Below are 21,175 nucleotides of genomic sequence, written 5' to 3'. Positions count from 1 at the left end.
CCCGGTGGCGCAGTGGGTTAAAGCACTAAGCTGATGAGCTTGTTGACTGAAAGGTCGCAGGTTCGATTCCGGGGAGCGGCGTGAGCTTCCGCTGTCAGCCCTAGCTTCTGCCAACCTAGCAGTTCGAAAACATGCAAATGTCAGTAGATCAATAGGTACCGCTCCGGCGGGAAGGTAACGGCGCTCCATGCAGTCATGCTGGCCACATGACCTTGGAGGTATCTACGGACAACGCTGGCTCTTCGGCTTAGAAATGGAGATGAGCACCACACCCCAGAGTCAGACATGACTGGACTTAATGTCAGGGGACTACCTTTACCTTTTTAAAAGGAAGATAGCTAATGAAAGGAGTGTGAAAAGAAAAAAGAAACAGCCACAGCCTTCATCATAGGCAAACCCGACCTTAAGTGAGAGGCGATGCAGGGGATTGTGGGATTTTATTCAGCTGTGTGGAAGGGGCCATAGGCATATAAAATCCAGATTATCTGCTTTGAACTGGATTATGTGGCAGTGCAGAAGGGGCCTTGGCATTGCCTCTTTATTCTTGAACCAGGAGCCTTGAATGTTTTGCTCCTCCTGAAATATCCTCATATCAAAACAATGTGTGTGTGTGTGTGAAGAGGGTGGCAAAGTGACAGCTGCTGGGTTTATGCAGTGGTTGGCAAGGCGCCTTTCCACAGAAACTGAAAGGAAAGGGGCGGGGCGAAGAGAGCCAGCGCGAGAGAAGGGCTGGACCAATCAGAAGCCTTCCGGAGAGCCCAGGGGCGACGCCTGAGAGCCTACTTCCCTCCGTACGAAGGATGCCCCCAGTCACGTGAGGCCTCCCAAGGGCGTGGCTGCGGTTGCCCTCTCTCTCTCTCTCTCTCTATTCCCCCTCCTTTCCATTTTTGTCGTGAGTCGCGCGTGCGCGCTCGAGTCTGCAACAACAACAAAAAAAAAGAAGAGGGGTGCGCGCGCGCGGGGTGTGTGTGTGTGTGTATGTGCGCGTGCGCGGCTTGCTTTCCAGCCGGCGCGAGCGGCGCGCGTGCGCAATTGAGGGTCCCGAGCCTTTCTCGGCAACTCTAGTTTTCCTTTCCTTTTTTTTTCTCCTCTTTGAACCTCGAGCATCTCGTCGCTTCGGCCGTGGCTCTTTCTGGAGGCGGCAGCTCAAGGCCCGGATCGGGTGAGGAGGAGGTAAGAGGGAAACGAAGCAAGGGAGAAGGGAGCCTCGCCTCGTTGTCGTCCCGCTGGCTCTGGGGAGGGATGCGAAGGAAGGGGTGGGGCGGGAGGGGGCAGCCGGGGAAAAGCCTCCCTCATGGGCCTCCCTCCTTCCTTCCTTCCCTCTCTCTCTCTGTGGTGGTCGGGAGCCTGGCTGCGTGGCGTGACCTTGGGCTTATGCCTGCCTCTCACTTCTGGGAGCCTTGAGCATCACCATCATAATAATCACCCACCCCAATGACAGAGGCTCCTCGTGCTGCTGCATTACTGAACTGAAGAGTTTCTAATGGCTTCACATCTGGCGCACCTTTGGCCAAAGGAAAGCCGTGTTTTGTTTAGGGTCTTGTTGTGTACAACCTGGCCCTTGACCGCTCCAGCTGGAGGCCAGCTGTGACCAGCAGTGCTGCAGAATTTGAGGAGGCACGAATGGAGGGCGAAAGGGAGAAGCGTGCCAAGAGGAAGGTGCGTCAAGCCAACCCCGGCAGAGACCGCCTTCCACCTGGAAACCAATGCCCTCACTGCGGAAGAGGATGCAGAGCAAGAATAGGGCTCCACAGCCACATACGGACCCACAAGAATATTGGAAGACAATCATCCTCGGAAAGCGAGGGATCGCCTAAGTAAGTAAGTTGTGTACAGTATCTCTTAATCAGACCGGAATGTAGACTGCTATATCCCAGGCATGGGCAAACTTGGGCCCTCCTTCTAGGTGTTTTGGACTTCAACTCCCACCATTCCTAACAGCCTCTTAAGTGGCTTAGGGAGAAAAGGAATGGGCTTGAGGCTGTTAGGAATGGTGGGAGTTGAAGTCCAAAACACCTAGAGGGAGGGTCCAAGTTTGCCCATGCCTGGGATATAGCAATCTACATTCTGAACTGATTAAGAGGTACTGTACACATAGAATCAAAGAGTTGGAAGAGACCTCATGGGCCATCCAGTCCAACCCCCTGCCAAGAAGCAGGAATATTGCATTCAAATCACCCCTGACAGATGGCCATCCAGCCTCTGTTTAAAAGCTTCCAAAGAAGGAGCCTCCACCACACTCCAGGGCAGAGAGTTCCACTGCTGAACAGCTCTCACAGTCAGGAAGTTCTTCCTCGTGTTCAGATGGAATCTCCTTTCTTGTGGTTTGAAGCCATTGTTCTGCGTCCTAGTCTCCAGGGAAGCAGAAAACAAGCTTGCTCCCTCCTCCCTGTGGCTTCCTCTCACATATTTATACATGGCTATCATATCTCCTCTCAGCAAGATACTAAACAAAACACGGCTTTCCTTTAGCAAAAGGTGCGCCAGATGTGAAGGCATTTGAAACTTCTTCAGTCTAGAAATCCTTTGGAGTATGGTTTTAGGTATTCTTTGTACAGCAGACTCTCAGGCCCCTTCCACACAGCTGAATAAAATAATAATGATAATAATAATAATAATAATAATAATCTTTATTTATACCCTGTCACCATCTCCCCAGTGGGGACTCGGCGCGGCTAACATGAGGCCAAGCCCTTTAAAAATACAATACAGCACAGTAAAGTACAGAATACAAAAAACAAAATGCATCAGAAAATAAATTACAATAACAAAATGAAATAATAAAGCAAATTCACACAATATTAAATCGAACAGGATGGGTAGGCCAAACAGACAAGATAAAGTGATAAAACCCTGTGTGAGGTAGGAATAGGAGATATGTAAGTGAGGGGAGAAAATAAAACAGTGGGGTAAGGCTTTCAGTTTGGAATGGGGAAAAGTGCATCATAGGGGCAACACTATAGATGGGGCAACACAAATGGGATGGGTGGCCACTCTCCAAAGGCACATCGGAAAAGCCAGGTTGTCAGATTTTTCTTGAAGTCTGCTAAGGAGGGGGTTTGCCTAATCTCATCAGATAGTGAGTTCCAAGGACAGGGAGCCACAGCGGAGAAGGCTCTCTCTCTCATTCCCACTAGTCTTGCCTGTGATAGAGCAAGAGGCAAGAGGAGAGTGTCCCTGGTGGATCGGAGAGATCATGCAGGTTGGTGGTAGGAGATGCAGTCATGGAGGTAGGCGAGTCCCAAACCGGTTAGGTCTCACATTATTGGCTTTGAACTGGAATATATGGCAGTGTGGAGCCCCCAGTGGCACAGTGGGTTAAACCACTGAGCTTGTTGATCAAAAGGTCCCGCTGTTAGCTTCAGCTTCTGACAACCTAGCAGTTCAAAAACATGCTAGGTTGGCTAGAATAGGTACTGATTCTGTGGGAAGGTAACAGTGCTTCATGCCACATGACCTTGGAGGAGTCTACGGACAACGCCGGCTCTTCGGCTTAGTGTTGGAGATGAGCACCAACCCCCAGAGTCGGACATGACTAGATTTCATGTCAGGGGAAAACCTTTACCTTACTATGTGGCAGTGTGGACTCCAGTAACCCAGTTCAAAGCAGATATTGTGGGATTGCCTGCCTTGATATTCTGGGATATATGGTGCTATGGAAGGACCGTCAGTTAACTGGAACTCAAGCAGCCGGCACTCTCAAGCAAATGGCAACAAAATTCAAAGATATAATACTTTTAATTTTTTTTATAATACATTAAAACAGGAACATTGAGTTCAATTTGTTTTTATTTCTCTTTTAATGACTATTTCAGTATTAATATCAAGTCAATACAGAATTTATGGTATAGTATCAGGTATAGGATTAATTAAGCCCATTTTAATAGTAACTCTCAAGCAACCTGAAGATACATTCACCCAGCATCTACCAATCCCCATGGGTGCCAGTTAACTGAGAGTACTGTTTCCATATATGTGCATCATGAGATATCTTGGAAATGGGATCCAAGTCTAAACACAACATTTATTGATGTTTCATGTATACATACACATATATTCAATTAACTTAGAATCTACTGTATCTCCATATACATACATCATGAGATATCTTGGAGATGGGCTCCAAGTCTAAATACAGCTTTTATTAATGTTTCATACACACACCCACACACGGTTAACAGAGAGTACTGTATTTCCACATACATACATCATGAGATGTCTTGGAGAAAGGATCCAAGTCTAAACACAACATTCATTGATGTTTCATATACACACATATATGCAGTTAACAGAGAGTTTATTGTATTTTGATATACCATATGTACATCATGGGATGTCTTGGAGATGGGATCCCAGTCTAAACACAACATTCATTAATGTTTCACACACACACACAAACACTCTGATATATATGTGTGTGTGTACAGTTAACTGACAGTCTGCTGTCTTTCCATATACGTTCATCATGAGATCTCTTGGAGATGGCATCTAAGTCTAAACACAACATTCATTGATGTTTCACACACACACACATACAGTTAACTGAGAGTCTACTGTATTTCCATATACATACATCACAAGATAGCTTAGAGATGGCATCCAAATCTAAACACAGGATTAATTGATGTTTCATATATCCACATATATAGAGTTAACTGAGAGTCTACTGTATCTCTATATATGTACATCATGAGATACCTTGGAGATAGGGTCCGATCCTAAATGCCACATTCATTGATGTTTCATATGCACATGGCCTGAAAGTAATTTTATGCACCATGTAAAGTTTGTATACATTGACGGATCAGAAAGCAGAGGTGTCGCTATCTCAGATGTCCATGTGCACAATCTAGGTTTTGGAGTGTTTCAGAAATCCAAATAAAGCATGCTTGACCTGTATATTGTCCCCAAATTATAGATGAATGTATCATGCTTAATCTGAAGTCACAGATTTGGTATTTGATCATAGGCAGGCTTGGTTTTCTGAGATTTCCCTTGAAATATGGGGATGAACAAGCAGTATTTCTTTGTTGGCTGTCTTCCGGCTGTAGTGCAGGACTAACACCTGCCCTGGCCCTTTGCAGGGCTGCCTGGTGAAACTCCTTGAAGCACCTGGGAAAAATGCAAAAGGCACTCTAAGAAGATTAAGTAAGCAAAAGAAGCAAGCATAAGGCTTGTGTCAAGTCAGTTGCAAAGAAACAGTACGCCTTTTGATGTTCTTGCCAATGTCTTCTGTAATTGGTAGTCACATAACCTGACTTTTCAGTACTTAGCTTTTCTCCTCCCTGTTAGTCAACACTGTGGTGTAGATAGTTTGGTCATTTGTTTACTGAGAGGCTCACTTCCTGCGAGATAGCAGGCATATTGTTTATTCTGCAAAGATATATTTGTTTGTCTGCTCATATATTGTGAATGCGTTTTGTTGTTGATTCCGTACACATTTTCCTAGAAGCATAATCCCTTAAATTTCCATGGAGGTTGCTTCCAGAATCCAGGGTGTGACTTTGGTTATATGTTGGCATTTGCAAGCAATAGGATAGGTAGGCAACTCCCTTTTGGCTGCTTCAGAAGAGAATGGAATGTCTTGAGGTGAGACGATTGAGCAATGTGGACTTGTCAGCTGCATCCCTGTGTGCTCATTATAGTCTTTTGGTTTTGAACAAACCCTTCTATATTAATCATGTTGATCCAATAAAATCAAAGTAGGTAGCTGTAATTCTTCAGAAATGTTGGGTCTATAATTTTCGTAAGTCCTGCTGGTTAGGGTTGTTGGAAATTCTATGTCAAAACCTACTCCTACAGTAAATAGAAACTGCATTATCTTTTTTAATTGTGTAGTTTAAGATACCATATACAGGTTGAGTATGTTGAATTCTGAAATCCTCCAAAATCATCTATGTGGGTGGCTGAAATAGTGAAACCTTTCTTTCTGATGATTCAGTGTAAGCAAACTTTGTTTCATGCACAACATTATTAAAAATTTGGTGCATTAAATGACCTTCAGGATTTTGTGTAAGGTGTATATAAAACATTTTTGGACTTGCATCACATCGTCAGTATATAGCATTATGTATATGCAAGTAATCCACATTTTAAAAAAAATTGAAAAACTGAAACAGAGAACACTTCTGGTAGATTGCTTAGTTATAAAAATCACTACAGTAAATCATGTATTTGAAAATAGAGAGTTTTAAATGAGATTGCAAGTTTACAAACCCACTTTGGTCATTATCAACATGTTTAGGTCCTATTAAGATATCTTGAAGGCATCTGATCCAGTCTGACCTTGGAAGCTTAGCAGGGTCAGACATAGTATTTCAAAAGAAAACTATCAAGGATTACCAGGGCCTAAAGGCTATATTTCAGAGAAAGGCAATACTAAAAACTAGATACTACAAAAAGCCACGTGTCTTAGAGTCTTAATCTACTCTATTTTGCTTAATTCATGCCCATTTTATTGAATGACAATGATTTACTTTTTCTTTGATATGAAATTGAAAGTTCTTTGGATACCTTCTTGAAATATTTTCTCATTGTTCCAGCTGTTCTTACAAGCATTGTACCAACTTTTCTTGCACTTTTAGTTCTTTTGGCTCTCATTATTTGAGACCAGGCAGGTTTTCTTTTACAGCTACTTCTATGGACTGTATGAGGGGTAGATGAAAAGACCTGAGCCTACCTGTGAAAGAGCCACTATGGGATGACAAAAATAATTTCTGGGGAAGGGCAACTCTTCATCATGCTTCCCACCAAATTTTGGCTGCATGTGAAGTGCTGACCTCTAATTATGGTGGGACAGGATGGGACATCAGGAAAAACTGCAACTCCCAGTAGTCAGAACCGTGTTGCAAATCTTGCAACAGTGGATGAGAATGTGGCATGAGTGCACAACATGATCATGTAGGACCATAAAGTGACACAATGATTCATAGAAGAAGAGCTGGGAATTTCACCTGGACTTGTACATGCGGTTATGCACAACAAAAAGCCTGAAAGGAAAGCATTTCCTATCTGACAATGCCATGAATGACTGGTGCAACTCATTGGAGAAATATTTTTTTTCAAAGGGTTGGTTAACCTTGATCCCTAACCCATCTAAAACACAGATATGTGCTTTTCACCTTAAGAACAGACAAGCATCCCGAGCTCTGGGGATTACCTGGGAAGGAATCCCACTGGAGCATTGCAATGCACCCAAATACCTGGGAGTAACTCTGGACCGTGCTCTGACCTACAAGAAGCACTGCCTGAACATCAAGCAAAAAGTGGGCGCTAGAAGTAATATCATACGAAAGCTGACTGGCACAACCTGGGGATCACAACCAGACACAGTGAAGACATCTGCCCTTGCGCTATGCTACTCTGCTGCTGAGTAAGCACGCCCAGTGTGGAACACATCTCACCACGCTAAAACAGTAGATGTGGCTCTTAATGAAACATGCCGCATTATCACGGGGTGTCTGTACCCTACACCACTGGAGAAATTACACCGTTTAGCCGGTATTGCACCACGGGGAAGTAGCAACCAATAGTGAAAGGACCAAGGCAGTGTCATCTCCAGCTCATCTCAGCCAGCACGTCAATGGTTTAAATCAAGAAATAGTTTTCTAAGATCTACAGAGACACTCGCTGGAACACCTCAGCAAGCGAGAGCCCAAAAGTGGCAGGCTCAAACCCAGAACCTCAACCAATGGCTGATACCAAATGAGAGACTCCCTCCTGGGCACACAGAAGACTGGGTGACTTGGAAGGCACTGAAGAGACTGCGCTCTGGCACCACAAGTTGCAGAGCCAACCTTAAGAAATGGGGCTACAAAGTGGAATCCACGACATGCCAGTGTAGAGAAGAGCAAACTACAGACCACCTGCTGCAATGCAACCTGAGCCTTGCTACATGCACAATGGAGGACCTTCTTGCAGCAACACCAGAGGCACTCCAAGTAGCCAGCTATTGGTCAAAGGACATTTAATCAACTACCAAGCTTGCAAACTTTGTGTTTTGTTTGTTTGTTAAAAAATGCAATGCAACTGTTTGGTCTGTCCCTGACACGATAAATAAATACCTTGAACCAGATGGGAAACGTGTGTTGAATTGAAAAGGGAGTGGGTGGAATAGTTGTGAAGTTTCATTATTATCAGATAACTGTATCACAGTTAGGCTTAAGACTTTTCACCCACCTCTCATAATTTAGCTATGGGTGTATCTACTGACATTCCTTCATTGGTTTGTTTGTTTTTTGTCCCCACCTTCCTGCATCATCAAACATGTTGTCCAAAAGGTTAAGGGACACGATGGATGACATAAGATGGTGCAGGGGAGTTTCAAGAAAAATGAGGAATTGTCAGAAATCTCACCCACACCATTTTGGTTTGCAAATCCACTGCTGGATCAAATAAACTTTTGTCAAGTGAGGAACAGCACTGGATGTGACCTAAAATCTCCAGTGCTATAATTCTCAGGCACATCAACATGAGCTTGTAGTTGAGCATTAGGTGATGATTTCTTTTTTATCTATTGTGAAGTGCCACCATTAAATTTCTGGGGTATTTTACTAATGCAAGTTAGTTATTTTATATTTCATTCTAAATTGTGATGTAATTGTGCTGTAATTGTGTGATTTAGTTAGAAAATTTCCTACTTAAATTCTTTTAAAAAATTGTTGCCTTTTTTCTTTTGGAAGAACTTCAGAATCTTATAAACTTCATAGAAATGATTTCACTGCCAAGTATGTTTGCATACAGTCTATAGTTAATATGCTCCCCTTGATCATTTTGTTTGCATTGTTCTTGTGAGCCTCTGGACAATGCAACTAAATCTCTGCTCTCTGCAGAACCAAACTTGACACACAGAGGCCCAATGGCCCACTTTACAACCTGTTTGGGACAGGATGGACTACGGACGATGGGATTTGCAGTACCTTCACCCGATTCACTTCCCACAGAACCCCTACAAATCACAGACCATGACCAAACTTGGCACACATAGCACTCATGACCCATTCTACATCCTGGTGCAGTTTTAAGGGGGATGGAACATGGATGATGGGATTTGCAGTACATTCACTCACTTCCTGAGATCATTGCGAACCTCATCCAATGACCAATAAAGACCAAACTTGGCACACAGAGCCCCCACGACCCACTCTACATTCTGGTGCAGTTTGGGGGAGGACAACCATGAAAGGTGGGGCATGTGGTCACTTCCAGAGACCACTGCAAACCACATCACATGACTGATAAAGACCGAACAAGACACACACAGCCCCCATGACCCACTCCACATCCTGGTGCAATTTGGAGGAGGACAGACCATGGGTGATAGGACTTGCAGTACCTTTACTCACTTCCCAAGACCACTGTGACCCACCATCCAATGACTGATAAAAACCAAACTTGGCACACAGAGCCCCCATGGCCCACTCTACATTCTGCTGCAGTTGAGAGGAAGGTGGACCATGGATGATGGGAGTGGCAGTACTTTGAGTCACTTCCTGAGACCACTGCAACCCACACCAATGACTGATCAAGAGCAAACTTGACACACAGAGCCCCCATGACCCACTCTATGTCTGGGTGGGGTTTGTGGGCCAATAGACAATGGATGATGAGACACAGTAGCTTCACTCGCTTCCTAAGACCATTGCGACCCACACCTATGACTGATCAAGACTTAACTTGGCACCCTGAGCCCCCATGACCCATTTTACATTTTGGTGCGGTTTGGAGGAGGATGGACCATGGAGCTATACTTCACCAGCACCCACTAAACCCAGCCAACATTGGATCTAGACGAAACTTGAAGCACAGACAACAATGCCTTTCTCAAATAACTCGGGCAGCGCCGCGTCCCCAAGCTAGTAAAAGACTAAAATTCATAAAATCAATGCGTTAAAATTATTCTAAACTATCAAAAACATATTGATCAGCACTTATATCAAAACCTATTTGGATTTTCAGAATAATCAAGGAAAAAATTGTGGATATGGTAGCAGTTGAAAGGGAGTTGGCCAAATGGAATTGACTTGGTAGGAAGTTGTATCGTGAGGATGTCAGTGCACTTCAGATTGTGAAATATAGAAATCCTCTTAACTGCAGTTCAGATGGCTAGGGGGTATGCATACAGAAAGGATGGACTTTCCAACTAATTTCTTTGCTTTGTGATTCTGTACCTGTGTTTTAAAGACTGCAGCATTCAAAGTACAGGCAGTCCCCGAGCTATGAACAAGATAGGTACTGTAGGTTTGTTCTTAAGTTGAATTTATATGTAAGCCGGAACACGCACATTTTTATAGTGGACATCCAGACATATATGTGTGTGTGTGTAGTTTTGTTTTAGATAGTATAGCTAAGGTTTAACACCCTGTGACATTTGCTTTGCTGTCTGTGTCCCTGTTCAAAAGATTTCACCTCGCTTTCTGTCCCTGAGATAATTGGATTTTGAAAAAAATTGGCATGTTGTGGAAATAAAGATTGATGATAAACCTTCAGTGGAGACACCCTTTTTCCATGATAACTCTTCCAGGTGTTAATTTTCTTTCTGAGTGCTAGATTTCTCTCGCTTTCTGTTGTCTTGCCCCTAACCTTAACTGTGAGTCATTTGTCAATTGGATGTTTGTAAACTTGGGAACTGCCTGTATATGTTTCAAAGAAACAGTTGGCCAGTCATACCGTTGGAATATTTTTGATAAACGTGTTGCAAATACTTTGGCGTTGGCAAGAGAGGAAGCAGTGATTATCTGGAAATAAGCTGTTCTTGCTTATAAAACAAAATAGAGTGGCTAAAAATAGTAGTTTTGCACTCTCACAGTGATTAAGCATTTCGTATAATAGTGCAGATGTTTGACTGGTACGCCAGGAATCCTAAGGAATAATGCAAGGAAGGATCACTAAATGGACCAAATTCTGCCCAAAGGGTTGCAGCCTTTTTTGCCTGTCTACCTGTTCAAAATTCATAAAGAGGGAAGTGATTCCAGAGACATATAGAGGAAAGCTTCTCAGCGTGACAGTCATGCATGTTCAGAGACTGACTAAAGATTTATAAGCTTCGCTTCAATTATGCTTCTATTTCCTTTCTGGTAACATTTTATTGAACATTTTCGGGCTCTGGTTTTTTTTTTTTTTTTGTCAGAACCTTCTTGTCTTTGTGGTTTTTGTTTTGGCGGGTTTTTTGTTTGTTGGAGACCCAGTGAACTATACAAGATAAGAAGTCATTTTCTGGTTGGTATTGACATGCATACCAGTAATTTAGGGGAACTGAATTCTACATGTTGAGTTTGTGCATATATAATTCTAGTAATCTCTATTCCTGCACATCAGTTTTCATTCCTGAGGTGGTCTTCATCTCATGACCTAGTAGTCGCTACATGAACCTGATATTAGAATAGTCCCATGCCTAATTCTAGGTGCCCTTTCATCATAATATTGGCAGGTAGTAACTACAAAAGGATCTCTTCAGCTATGGTCCTCTCTAAGATATTGTTTCCCCAGGAAGTCTGTTTGAGACAAAATCTAATTCCATATAAACAATGATTTTTAATTTACCCAAAGTTTCTGAAATTTAAACCTGCTGCAGCAGCTTTCTGTCAATACTGTTTTCAACTTGCTCTATTTCTCTTAGCATTGCTTTGTGGTAGTGGGTTTTTCCCCCTGTTAATGTTTTTGAACTGTTGAATTTTTACAAAACAAATCTGAAGGTCGAATAAACATATACTATGACTAAAACTATATAGCATTTCCTAGCAACCTAAAAATTTGGGTAAAAATAAATTCCCAAACAGCCCTTGAACTTATGTATAAATTTTAGCAAAGGTGGAAAAGACGTACACCTGAAGGGGAAGAATGCAATTTCACATCCTTTTCTTAAACTCCCTGGCATCAGCAGCTTTATTTAATGATAGCTGTAAATTACTTCCAGTACCAGAAGCAGCATGCACATTATTGAAAACATGAGGATGCTGCTGTAGTGTTTAGATCCTGTATGAAGCTTCCCACAAGCAGCCATTTGCCCATTGTAAGAGCAATATTAGACTAGATAGGCCACATGTGTCAGACTCAAGGCCTGTGGGCCAAATCTGTCACACCCTGTCATTTTAAGAGGCCCTCAAGTTGCTGGGTTACAATTCATGTATTCTTGATCATTAGACACCATGACCAGAGCTAATGAGAGTTGGGATATAGTACTATCTGGAAGGCTGAAGTTTGTTCAGTTTAGTCTGAATAGTGGACTTTGAATTTAGATATGAGGCTTGTGGATAGATTGTTTGTATTCAAAAATGTATTTTAGCCTTTTCCAAACCTCAGAATCACAAGTGCTGTTGGGTTGCAATTCCCATTATACCCTGTCCACATGGTGGATAATTAAAAGTGATGGGATTTATCGTTCAGTAACATCTGAGGACACAAATTGGGTAAAACCTAAAGAGTACTGATGACTATATTAAAAATTATAGTTGGTCCTATGTGTCTATAGATTCTCTGCCCATGGATTTAACAGCCCTTTGAAGGTAACCATAAGGCCAATGTGATCCTTGAGGAAAAGAGCTTGACAACCCGGAGATAGATAGGCCTTTGGTCTGAAATAGAAGGGCTCTTTTATGTTCTTATGTCTTTTTCATGGAGAAAAAAACCAGTGTTGCAATTAATCTGTCCAATCCAGATGGATTGTTTTTGTAAGCAATGTTATTCAGTTTCTGCTAGAAAGGAATTTCAGTGTTTACCAATTGCTTACTAGGTGACCCCCAGCTATATATTTTCATGAACAATCATAGATTATTAAAATTCTTTGATTCCATCTTCAGTATTATTCAGGAAAGCCCTAGAGGTAAAATTCTTAGTAGAAAGCTAGAAGTCTCCATTTCAGTGAAAAACTCATACCATTGGCGAAAGAAATACTGCACCTGTAATGATGCTTCACTACCAGTTGCTGCTGCATTTCAATGAGAGTTTCATTTGCAGAAAAAATACACCAGTTAATACAGAGTACTATGAACATATACTAAGGTGGTATCTGCTTCTGAGCTTTCCAGGAAAAAAATCTTTTCAATAGCAGCCAGTCAGAATTCTGGAAGGTTGGTCATAGTTATTATTATGCTTAGTTGAGAGAATAAGGATATTATTCTGAGAAACATTGTTGATTAGTTCAGAAACTAATAGATAGTTTAATGGATATGGAGCCCCTGGTGGCGCAGTGGGTTAAACCCCTGTGCCAGCAGCACTGAAGTTTGCAGATTCAAATCCTGGGAGAGTGCGGATGAGCGCCCTCTATCAGCTCCAGCTCCTCATGCAGGGACATGAGAGAAGCCTCCCACAAGGATGATAAAAAACATCAAAGATACAGGAGTCCCCTGGTAATGGCCTTGCAGACAGCCAATTCTCTCACACCAGAAGCGACTTGCAGTTTCTCAAGTCGCTTCTGACATGACAAAAAAAAGTTCAGAAACAAAGTGGGCTTTTTGCTCCTTCCATTATTCAATATTGATGAAGATATGTTGTTTAAATTACAGCTTCTTATGATGTAAAAACCCAACTTAAGACTCAGTCCAAAATCAGATCTAATCTTTAAAACTTAGTGGCTCAGAGAATACTGAGACTATAATTGTATAACTTAACTTTAGAATGCGGAGTGAGTAACAAGAGAGTAGGGTATGATCAGAGAGAAAGGATTTTGACCTTATTGTAGTTTATTGATTAAAACTAGGAGCCTGCTCTCTTACCTGGCCTACAGTTTGCAGTTGTTTCAATTATTTGGAAAATGGAAACAACCAGAGAAGGAAAGCTTGGGAACCTTTTCTTGGACTACAGTTTCCCTAATTCTGATCCATTGTCCATGCCATGTTGGAGTTGATTGTACCTCAAGACATTTATGGCTACAAGTTGAGGAAACCTACCATGCACATTTTGCTTTGCTTTTTGTTTTGTCACTTTACAGATATACTAATAAAAAGCCATTGATTTTAAAAACTTTTTTCTAAGTTTTATTACAATGACATTACTGAATAGCACTTCTTGTTCTGAATTTTGAGCAAAGCATAGTTTTATCTACATTAAGCCAACAGTCATAGCAATTTTAGCAAATACAATGTGTCCATAAACTTGACCAATACAAAATATACAGGGTGAGGCAGCATAACTTCCTTTTTTCAAAACTTAATAAAACCCATTGTATGAATCAGAATTTTTTATTTTTTTATAATGTAGGCGCATACCTAAAGTTTAGTTTTATGTAGTTTTGAAGATCAAATTAGGTAGGTGACGTCCCCCATTCTCCATTCTCCATACACTGAGTAAACCGATTTCTGCTGTTTGTCATGACACTTGCCAGCATAGCAGGCGTTATGTTGGCTATTTCTTCCTGGATGTTGGTCTTCAAATCTTGTAGGGTCCTTGGACGGTTCACATAAACTAGGGATTTCAAAAAAACCCCATAGAAAAAAATCACAAGAGGCCAAATCTGGAGAGTGGGCTAGCCACTCTAAATCCGCTCGAAAAGTAGGTCTCAACGGCAAAAGCACGCTCCTCACAGTTCCAATGCATGATGGCGACTGAACTGTGTCAGGACAAAACTTTATACTCCCGCCTCTCGAACGAGACCACTAGCGCTCTGCTACGTCTTCAACCAACTGAATGGCGCACATTTTAAAAAAAGACGTTATGCTGCCTCACCCTGTATTATGTGTTACGCTAAAACAATCATTGTTGACAATGTATTTCCTAGAGACATGCAATTCGACCAAAAGGCATGCAGTTTCAGCATCCATTGTGAGCTGACCCCTCATTCTGTTTACTGGGAAATTACTCGAATGCGGAGGGATGTTGCCGCTTTCATTTGGCAAAGATTTGCCCATTGGCTACAATGGGGAATTTTAAAGGCTCAACCCTCAGTCATTTAAAGGCCTATCTGCATGAAGCCTACCTCAGTTTTAGGCAACTGCCGGCCTGCCAAGTTTCAAACAATTCACCAATCTACTGATTGTTTAGAATTTCTTTAAGTTTTAACATAACATTTTTAAAAATAAGACAAATTGTTCTGGGAATTGTAGTCCCTGGTTGTGTCCATTCTCAGCCAATCAGAGCATGGACACAACCAGGCTTTTTATTGGCTGAGAAACTAGAGAGAGAGAAACTTAGACTCCTATCATGCCCTGAGAGGAACTCATACTTTTCAATCCCCACCCTGTGCAAGTGCTGCTGGGAAAGTGAGTTCCCAGCAGGGCAGCAGTACCCTCTCTGGAGGAGGAAACTTTCCAAAAAGAAATGGAGGGATGCTGCTTTTGCTGGGAAAGGAGAAAAGACTAGATGGGCAGATCCCTGCCTCAGGTATATTGCAGACTTAACTCCTTCCTCTCCAGGAACTGATACAATCTGGCTCCCTTAAGCCATTTTGTCAGGCTTTGTGGCTCCTTCCTCCCCATTCTGTTTGCGGATATTTTATATAATCATTGAATATTACAAATCATTTTTGTTCAAACTGATTTGGACTCAAACCTAGTACTTCCATTACGTATGTTGATACAGTCTATGCAGTGTAACCAAAGACAAAACTTGGACATTTCTTTACTATCTCTTATGTCTTTTTATTAATGTGTTCTCTTTAAATATTGTATGTGCTTAGATTTTGTAGAGGTAAAATATATAAAGTGTATTATTGCATTATTCTTCAAAGTTGATAACAATAGTCAATAATTCATTGTTTGGTTGTTTTGTAGGTTGCAGAATGGAAAAATTGTAAGAGAAAGACAAGTTCTCTTTCAGAATGGAGACTGTTTTGTTTGAAGGAGAACCTGATAGAGTTTCGGTGAGTAATTTTGTATAAAGTGGCTGGCAACTGATAGATCAAAAGAAGAGGCATTTCCTAAAGCACACAGTGTATGACAGCAAACTAAAGATCTGTTCCCTCTTTGCAGTAGGGGCTTTATATAATGACACATTGGCAATCTACTTTTTTAGAATACCCGAGGCTTGAGGAAAGCGGGAAAAGAACTGAGCTCTCCTCTAAAATCACCCCCCCTTTTTAAGACCTTTTTTTGCATAAATTTGGACATAATATTTAGTTAATTCTAAAGAGAGATTTCAGTAAACATGACAGACTGGATTACTTCTGTTTTCTTTTACAGGTAGTAAGAGGCAAAGATAAAAGCTAGTATTATTTATTATTATTTATTTATTTGCTTCATTTCTATACCGTGTTTCTCAGCCTTGTTAGGCGATTCAATGCGGTTTACACAATGTAATTATCACAACACTAACAGTTAAAAAACATATCATACACTATAACAAATTACACAATTATTATCAATACATAATGCCTCGATAACAAAACAAAATCCATTCTCGTAATCCTTGTGCCATTCCTATGTTCAATTTACCGTCTTCCTATGTTCGATTGCACTGATTAGCCAAACGCTTGCTCAAAGAGCCAGGTTTTAACCTTCTTCCGAAATGCCAGCAGCGAAGGGGCCTGTCTGATGTCAGTGGGTAGGGCATTCCATAGCCGAGGGGCCACCACCGAGAAGGCCCTATCTCTCGTCCCCGCCAACCGTGCCTGTGACGCAGGCGGGACCGAGAGCAGGGCCTCCCCGGAAGATCTTAGTGTTTGTGACGGTTCATAGGTGGAAATGCGTTTGGAGAGGTAAGTGGGGCCGGAACCATTTAGGGCTTTGTAGGCTAGCGCCAGCACCTTGGACTCCAATGTCCCCTTGGGAAGTGTGCAGTAAAATGGCAGGAACTGGCCTCTTCTCTTCCAGTGTTTTAAAATAATGAATATTCTGTCCTATCTGTTGAAATACACTTTTATATATGGATAATAATTTACTGTCAATCTACATCTTTTGATTTGAAACTCTTGGTAGAGGAAAATAACAGTAGTTTGAACTAAAAGTTGGTTTGAGCCAGTAAATGAGAAAACTAAAGAAGGCAGCACCTCAGTGGAATAGTGCTTCCAATGTATGCGTGGTGGCATTATAGTAAAACATAATCTTTGATGACATTCCAGGTGACTTTATCATTTAATTTTTCACTGAAAATTATGTATCAAATCTACCAATATCAAACCAATAAAAGGAAGATCAGGTGGTTCATAGCTGGTATTGGAAGACTGAAAAAATAAGGATGATAGGTCCCACATCAAGAATGCAAGACCTAAGTCTGAAATCATAATTGTAACCTAATGTAGTGTAATTCAGTATTACTTAAAGTGATGATTTACAAGCCATTGGCTAGTCTGTGACAAGTTTCCAAGAAAAAAGGAAACAGTTGCAGCCAAAAGGCATGAATTTGATGCCACTCCCTGATATTTTTGGAAAGGAAGATATATCAGTCTGCTACATCAGAAAAGAAGTTCTGCATCTAGCTGAAAAAAAGCTACCAAGAGCGAAATAAACCTGCTTCTGGTACTTTCTGTTACTGGGTGTCAGATGACAATAACTATGTACAAAATATGACTGTTATTATTTTGGCTTGGTGGGTTACACATTATGTAGGTGTGCATTTGTTTATGTTACGCAGTATGTTGGTGGGTTATACATTATGTAGGTGTGCACTTGTTTAGCGGATAGAAAAATCATTTCATAAAGAGACATTAGGGTAATTTGTTTTATTTTTTAAAAAAATACTTGCATATGTACCTACATTACCTACATTAACATGAAACAAAATGTCTGCTATCAAATTGTGAATGAGCTGCTTTTTCATTTTTAAGCATGATTGAATGTGTACAGTTTACTACTCTTCATAAAGTTGAGACAACAGAAGTAGACATTACTAAGGTTGTGTTAGCCTGTTCCTTAGAAGCTACTTGAAAGTGATTAGAAATGCAGTGCAGTGCTGAAATATTTACGTAGAAGCCATTACAGTAATCTTGAATGATCAGCTTTTTCACTTAGCTTTTCTGCTTCGCTGTCTGTCTTGTTGGAAATTGTGCATTCATCTAGGTTTGAGAAGTTAGTGATAGTGTAGTGGTTCTGCTCTCTTCTCTTTTTCGTCATGTAAGTAATGATGTTAATACAGTATTTGTATCTTATCTTTAAAATGCAGTTATCTTTAAAATGCAGTTGTCTCTATTCTCTTTCTGTGTGCCATTTTGTAAGAAAAGCTTCATTTCATTGGTAATCACACTGGCTAAATTTTATTCTGTTGTTATATTCCACTTCAATTAATAATTATTTATAATTCTGTTTTAGTTGTAGAGAAAAATCAATTTAATGATGTACTGTTTTAGTTTCATATGCTATACTAAGTTTACCTCTTCTAGAAGGTCAGTAATGAACATTGGTCAAAAGTTAGGGAACTGTAATTAAAATATACCTAGCCAGTTTACCAGCTGTTAGGATTTCTGGGAGTTGGGGGCCAAAAACATCTGGGGACCCCAGGTTGAGAACCACTGCACTAAGGTGACCATAGCAGTCTCAACTCCGAGCTGTTTGAAGGCCTTGTTTGATTTAGCTGTCCCTTGTTTTGTTATAACACAGTTAAAAATTATCGCTGTCACAGGGGAGAACAAACAAATTCAAAGCAGTGAGGTATTGTATTCCCAAAGTTTATGGTTTATTGTTCTTAGTTTCCGTTTTCAATCTAAGAGAGTCATTTATAGAGTGACTGCTAATAAATCTGAGTGATAATGTAAACAGGCAGTGCAGTGTTTCCAAAACAGTGCAGAGTAAAAGGAGACAATTATGCATAATTCTGAAGTCCAATAACCAGCTAAAAAGACAGAAAAATCAGCAGTCAAAAATGGAATGGAAGAGCAAAAACAAACATCCATATCCAAGGAACCTCCTCAAAACACATTAGAGCACCAAAGTTCAAAGAAAGCAAATCATGTGGCAAAATATACTGGTTCCTCTTTAGCTCCCAAATTCAAGTGTTTCTCCAGTTGCAGTAAAGTTTGAAAGCTGTCTTTACCAAAAAGTGCTTTAATATTTGTGCAATCTATAAAAAGGTAGCATGGAATTATTATTGAACATATTAAAGGAAATTGACAACATTGGTCAGGGAAATTAAAGATATTTTTGTGGTCATTTGTTACAGAGGCTGTCTGATAACTTTTTCCATTGTGTAAGCACCTTGATGTATATCTAAACAGATGTGTGAATAGTCTGAGACAGTGTTTTTGAAATAATCAAATTATGTTCAACTTCTTCAGATGGATGAATCTGTTTTTACCTTTCCATCTGTATCGGGGGCACACTTGTTATTTTTTTTACTATATTCATTTCTTCCTTTTCTTTTTTTAAAAGATAAAAGATGGGGGTGCTGCTAGGGCAACGTTCCCAAGATGAGATTGTGGAACATAGGGGAGAAATAGGGAGCGGAAATGATCAATCCAGGCCAATATTGTCTTCACCAAATGCCAGCAGCTTCTGAATTTCAACCAGAGATCTCTCTCTGCTCCATCTAGAGCAGGGGTCCTCAAACGAAGGCCCGGGGGCTGGATACGGCCCTCCAAAGTCATTTATCTGGCCCTTGCTCAGTGTCAACCTAAGTCTGAAACCACTTGAAAGCACACAATAATAACAACAACAAAAATCCTATCTTATCAGCCAAAAGCAGGCCCACACTTCTCATTGAAATACTAATAAATTTGTATTTAGTAAAATTGTTCTTCATTTTAATTATTGTATTGTTTTAAAGTGTTTTTTGCACTACAAATAAAATATGTGCAGCGTGCATAGGAATTTGCATTTTTTTTTTCAAATTATAATCCGGCCCTCCAACAGTTTGAAGGACTGTGACCTGGCCCTCTGTTTAAAAGGTTCGAGGGCCCCTGATCTAGAGGATACAGATATTAACTCATTTAGATTTAGAGGAGACAGATACTAAACCATTTAGACTTTTATATGCAAAAGATGTACTTATAAGATATATACCAAGTTTAGACTAATAAAGAAAAAATTAGAAAAACAAAAGCACTAACAAAAGCACTGGCTGATAATGAGAATGGGTACAGGCAGTCCTCAAGTTGCAAACAATATAGGTTGTGTAGGTTTGTTCTTAAGTTGAATTTGTTTCTATGTCAGAACATTTTAAAGTGTAATTCCAGCCACACAAACACACATATACACAATACAAACTTTGGGTAGCATAGGGAAGGGCTGACACCCTTGTGGTATTTGTTTTGCTGTCTTTGCCCTTGTTCAGAAGATTTCACCTTACTTTCTGTTCCTGTGATAATTTGATTTTGACAAATTTGGCTAGTTGTGGAAACAAGAATTGGTGAGAAAGCTTCAGTGGAGACACCTTTTCCCCATAATATCTTTCAAGAGTGTTATTTCCCTTCCAAGGGGTAGATTTGTCTCGCTTCCTGTTGTTTCACTCCCATTTGTAACCATCAGTCATTTTCATAAGTGAAATCTCTGGGTCTACTTCTACATTGGATACAATGTGTTGTTTTGAAAGCCACATTGCAACAATCTTTAGCAAACTACTGTCAGACTGAAAATGAGATGATTGAGTTCTAGTGTAGTGGCAATAACTATCTCAATACTATTTCTTTATTAAACAAATGAATCTTCCATTCTTTTCTGTAGCTAGAGTATTTGAGTGAACAAATAAACTGGACATGTTACATGATACCTTATAAGAAATAACTTCAAAAATATTGGTATATGGGCTGTTTACTAACTCTAGCATAGCTAATTGTTGCCTTTGCTAAGCATTATTTCCTGTGTGGATTTTTGTTTTGCTTCATTTCCCCTATTTTGGCGCTACTTGATTAAAATTCTGTCATGTTGCATTTTTAATTCCAGACTAACATACTCTTTCCCTTGTTCTTCTTTCCCTTTTATTGTGGCTCTCATGTTGCTCATCCCCTCCCCATTTTTTGACCTGGATGCTTTTGTTTGCTGTACTTCGTACTCAATTGCACCGCATCTTCAGAATCATGGTGAGATCAAAGATTGGCAGGGACCCTCAAGTAAGTAATATTTCTGCTACCTCCTCTGAAAAGCTGAATTTTCATAAAGCTAAATCTTGATTTAATTGGCCTCTCCCCATCTTACTAATATTAATGAATGCTGAACATTTTAAAATGAATTTAGAAACTCAAGTAATGGGAAGAATATCACTCAACTACTGAAATGCATGTGCATGCTATTGTGTCTTAACTTAAAGGCTGATGTGTCTTTAAAAGGTGATATTATACTCCAGGTAACAAGTAAAATATGTGACTTCAGGCCATATG

The 21,175-nt window shown here is 40.6% G+C and overlaps 1 protein-coding gene across 4 annotated transcripts in view; it reads left to right on the top strand.

Moving 5' to 3' along the window:
- Nucleotides 1-971: 971 nt before the first annotated feature.
- Nucleotides 972-21,175, top strand: part of OSBPL8 (oxysterol binding protein like 8) — an 80,847-nt gene continuing 60,643 nt past the window's right edge. The window contains exons 1-3 of one of the 4 annotated variants that reach the window (XM_060777426.2): nt 972-1,162; nt 15,705-15,793; nt 20,872-20,908. In XM_060777426.2, the coding sequence (XP_060633409.2) occupies nt 15,752-15,793; nt 20,872-20,908 (79 nt within the window). In that variant the 5' untranslated portion in view covers nt 972-1,162; nt 15,705-15,751. Of the gene's footprint in view, nt 1,174-15,704; nt 15,794-20,871; nt 20,909-21,175 lie in introns of those variants that run through there. The other 3 variants (XM_060777425.2, XM_060777430.2, XM_067469101.1) reach the window with 3 other exon arrangements.

The sequence above is a fragment of the Anolis sagrei genome, chromosome 5 (genome assembly GCF_037176765.1).
Source record: "Anolis sagrei isolate rAnoSag1 chromosome 5, rAnoSag1.mat, whole genome shotgun sequence".
In the NCBI taxonomy this organism is placed as follows: Eukaryota; Metazoa; Chordata; class Lepidosauria; order Squamata; family Dactyloidae; genus Anolis; species Anolis sagrei.
This window is presented reverse-complemented; position numbering and strand designations above follow the sequence as displayed.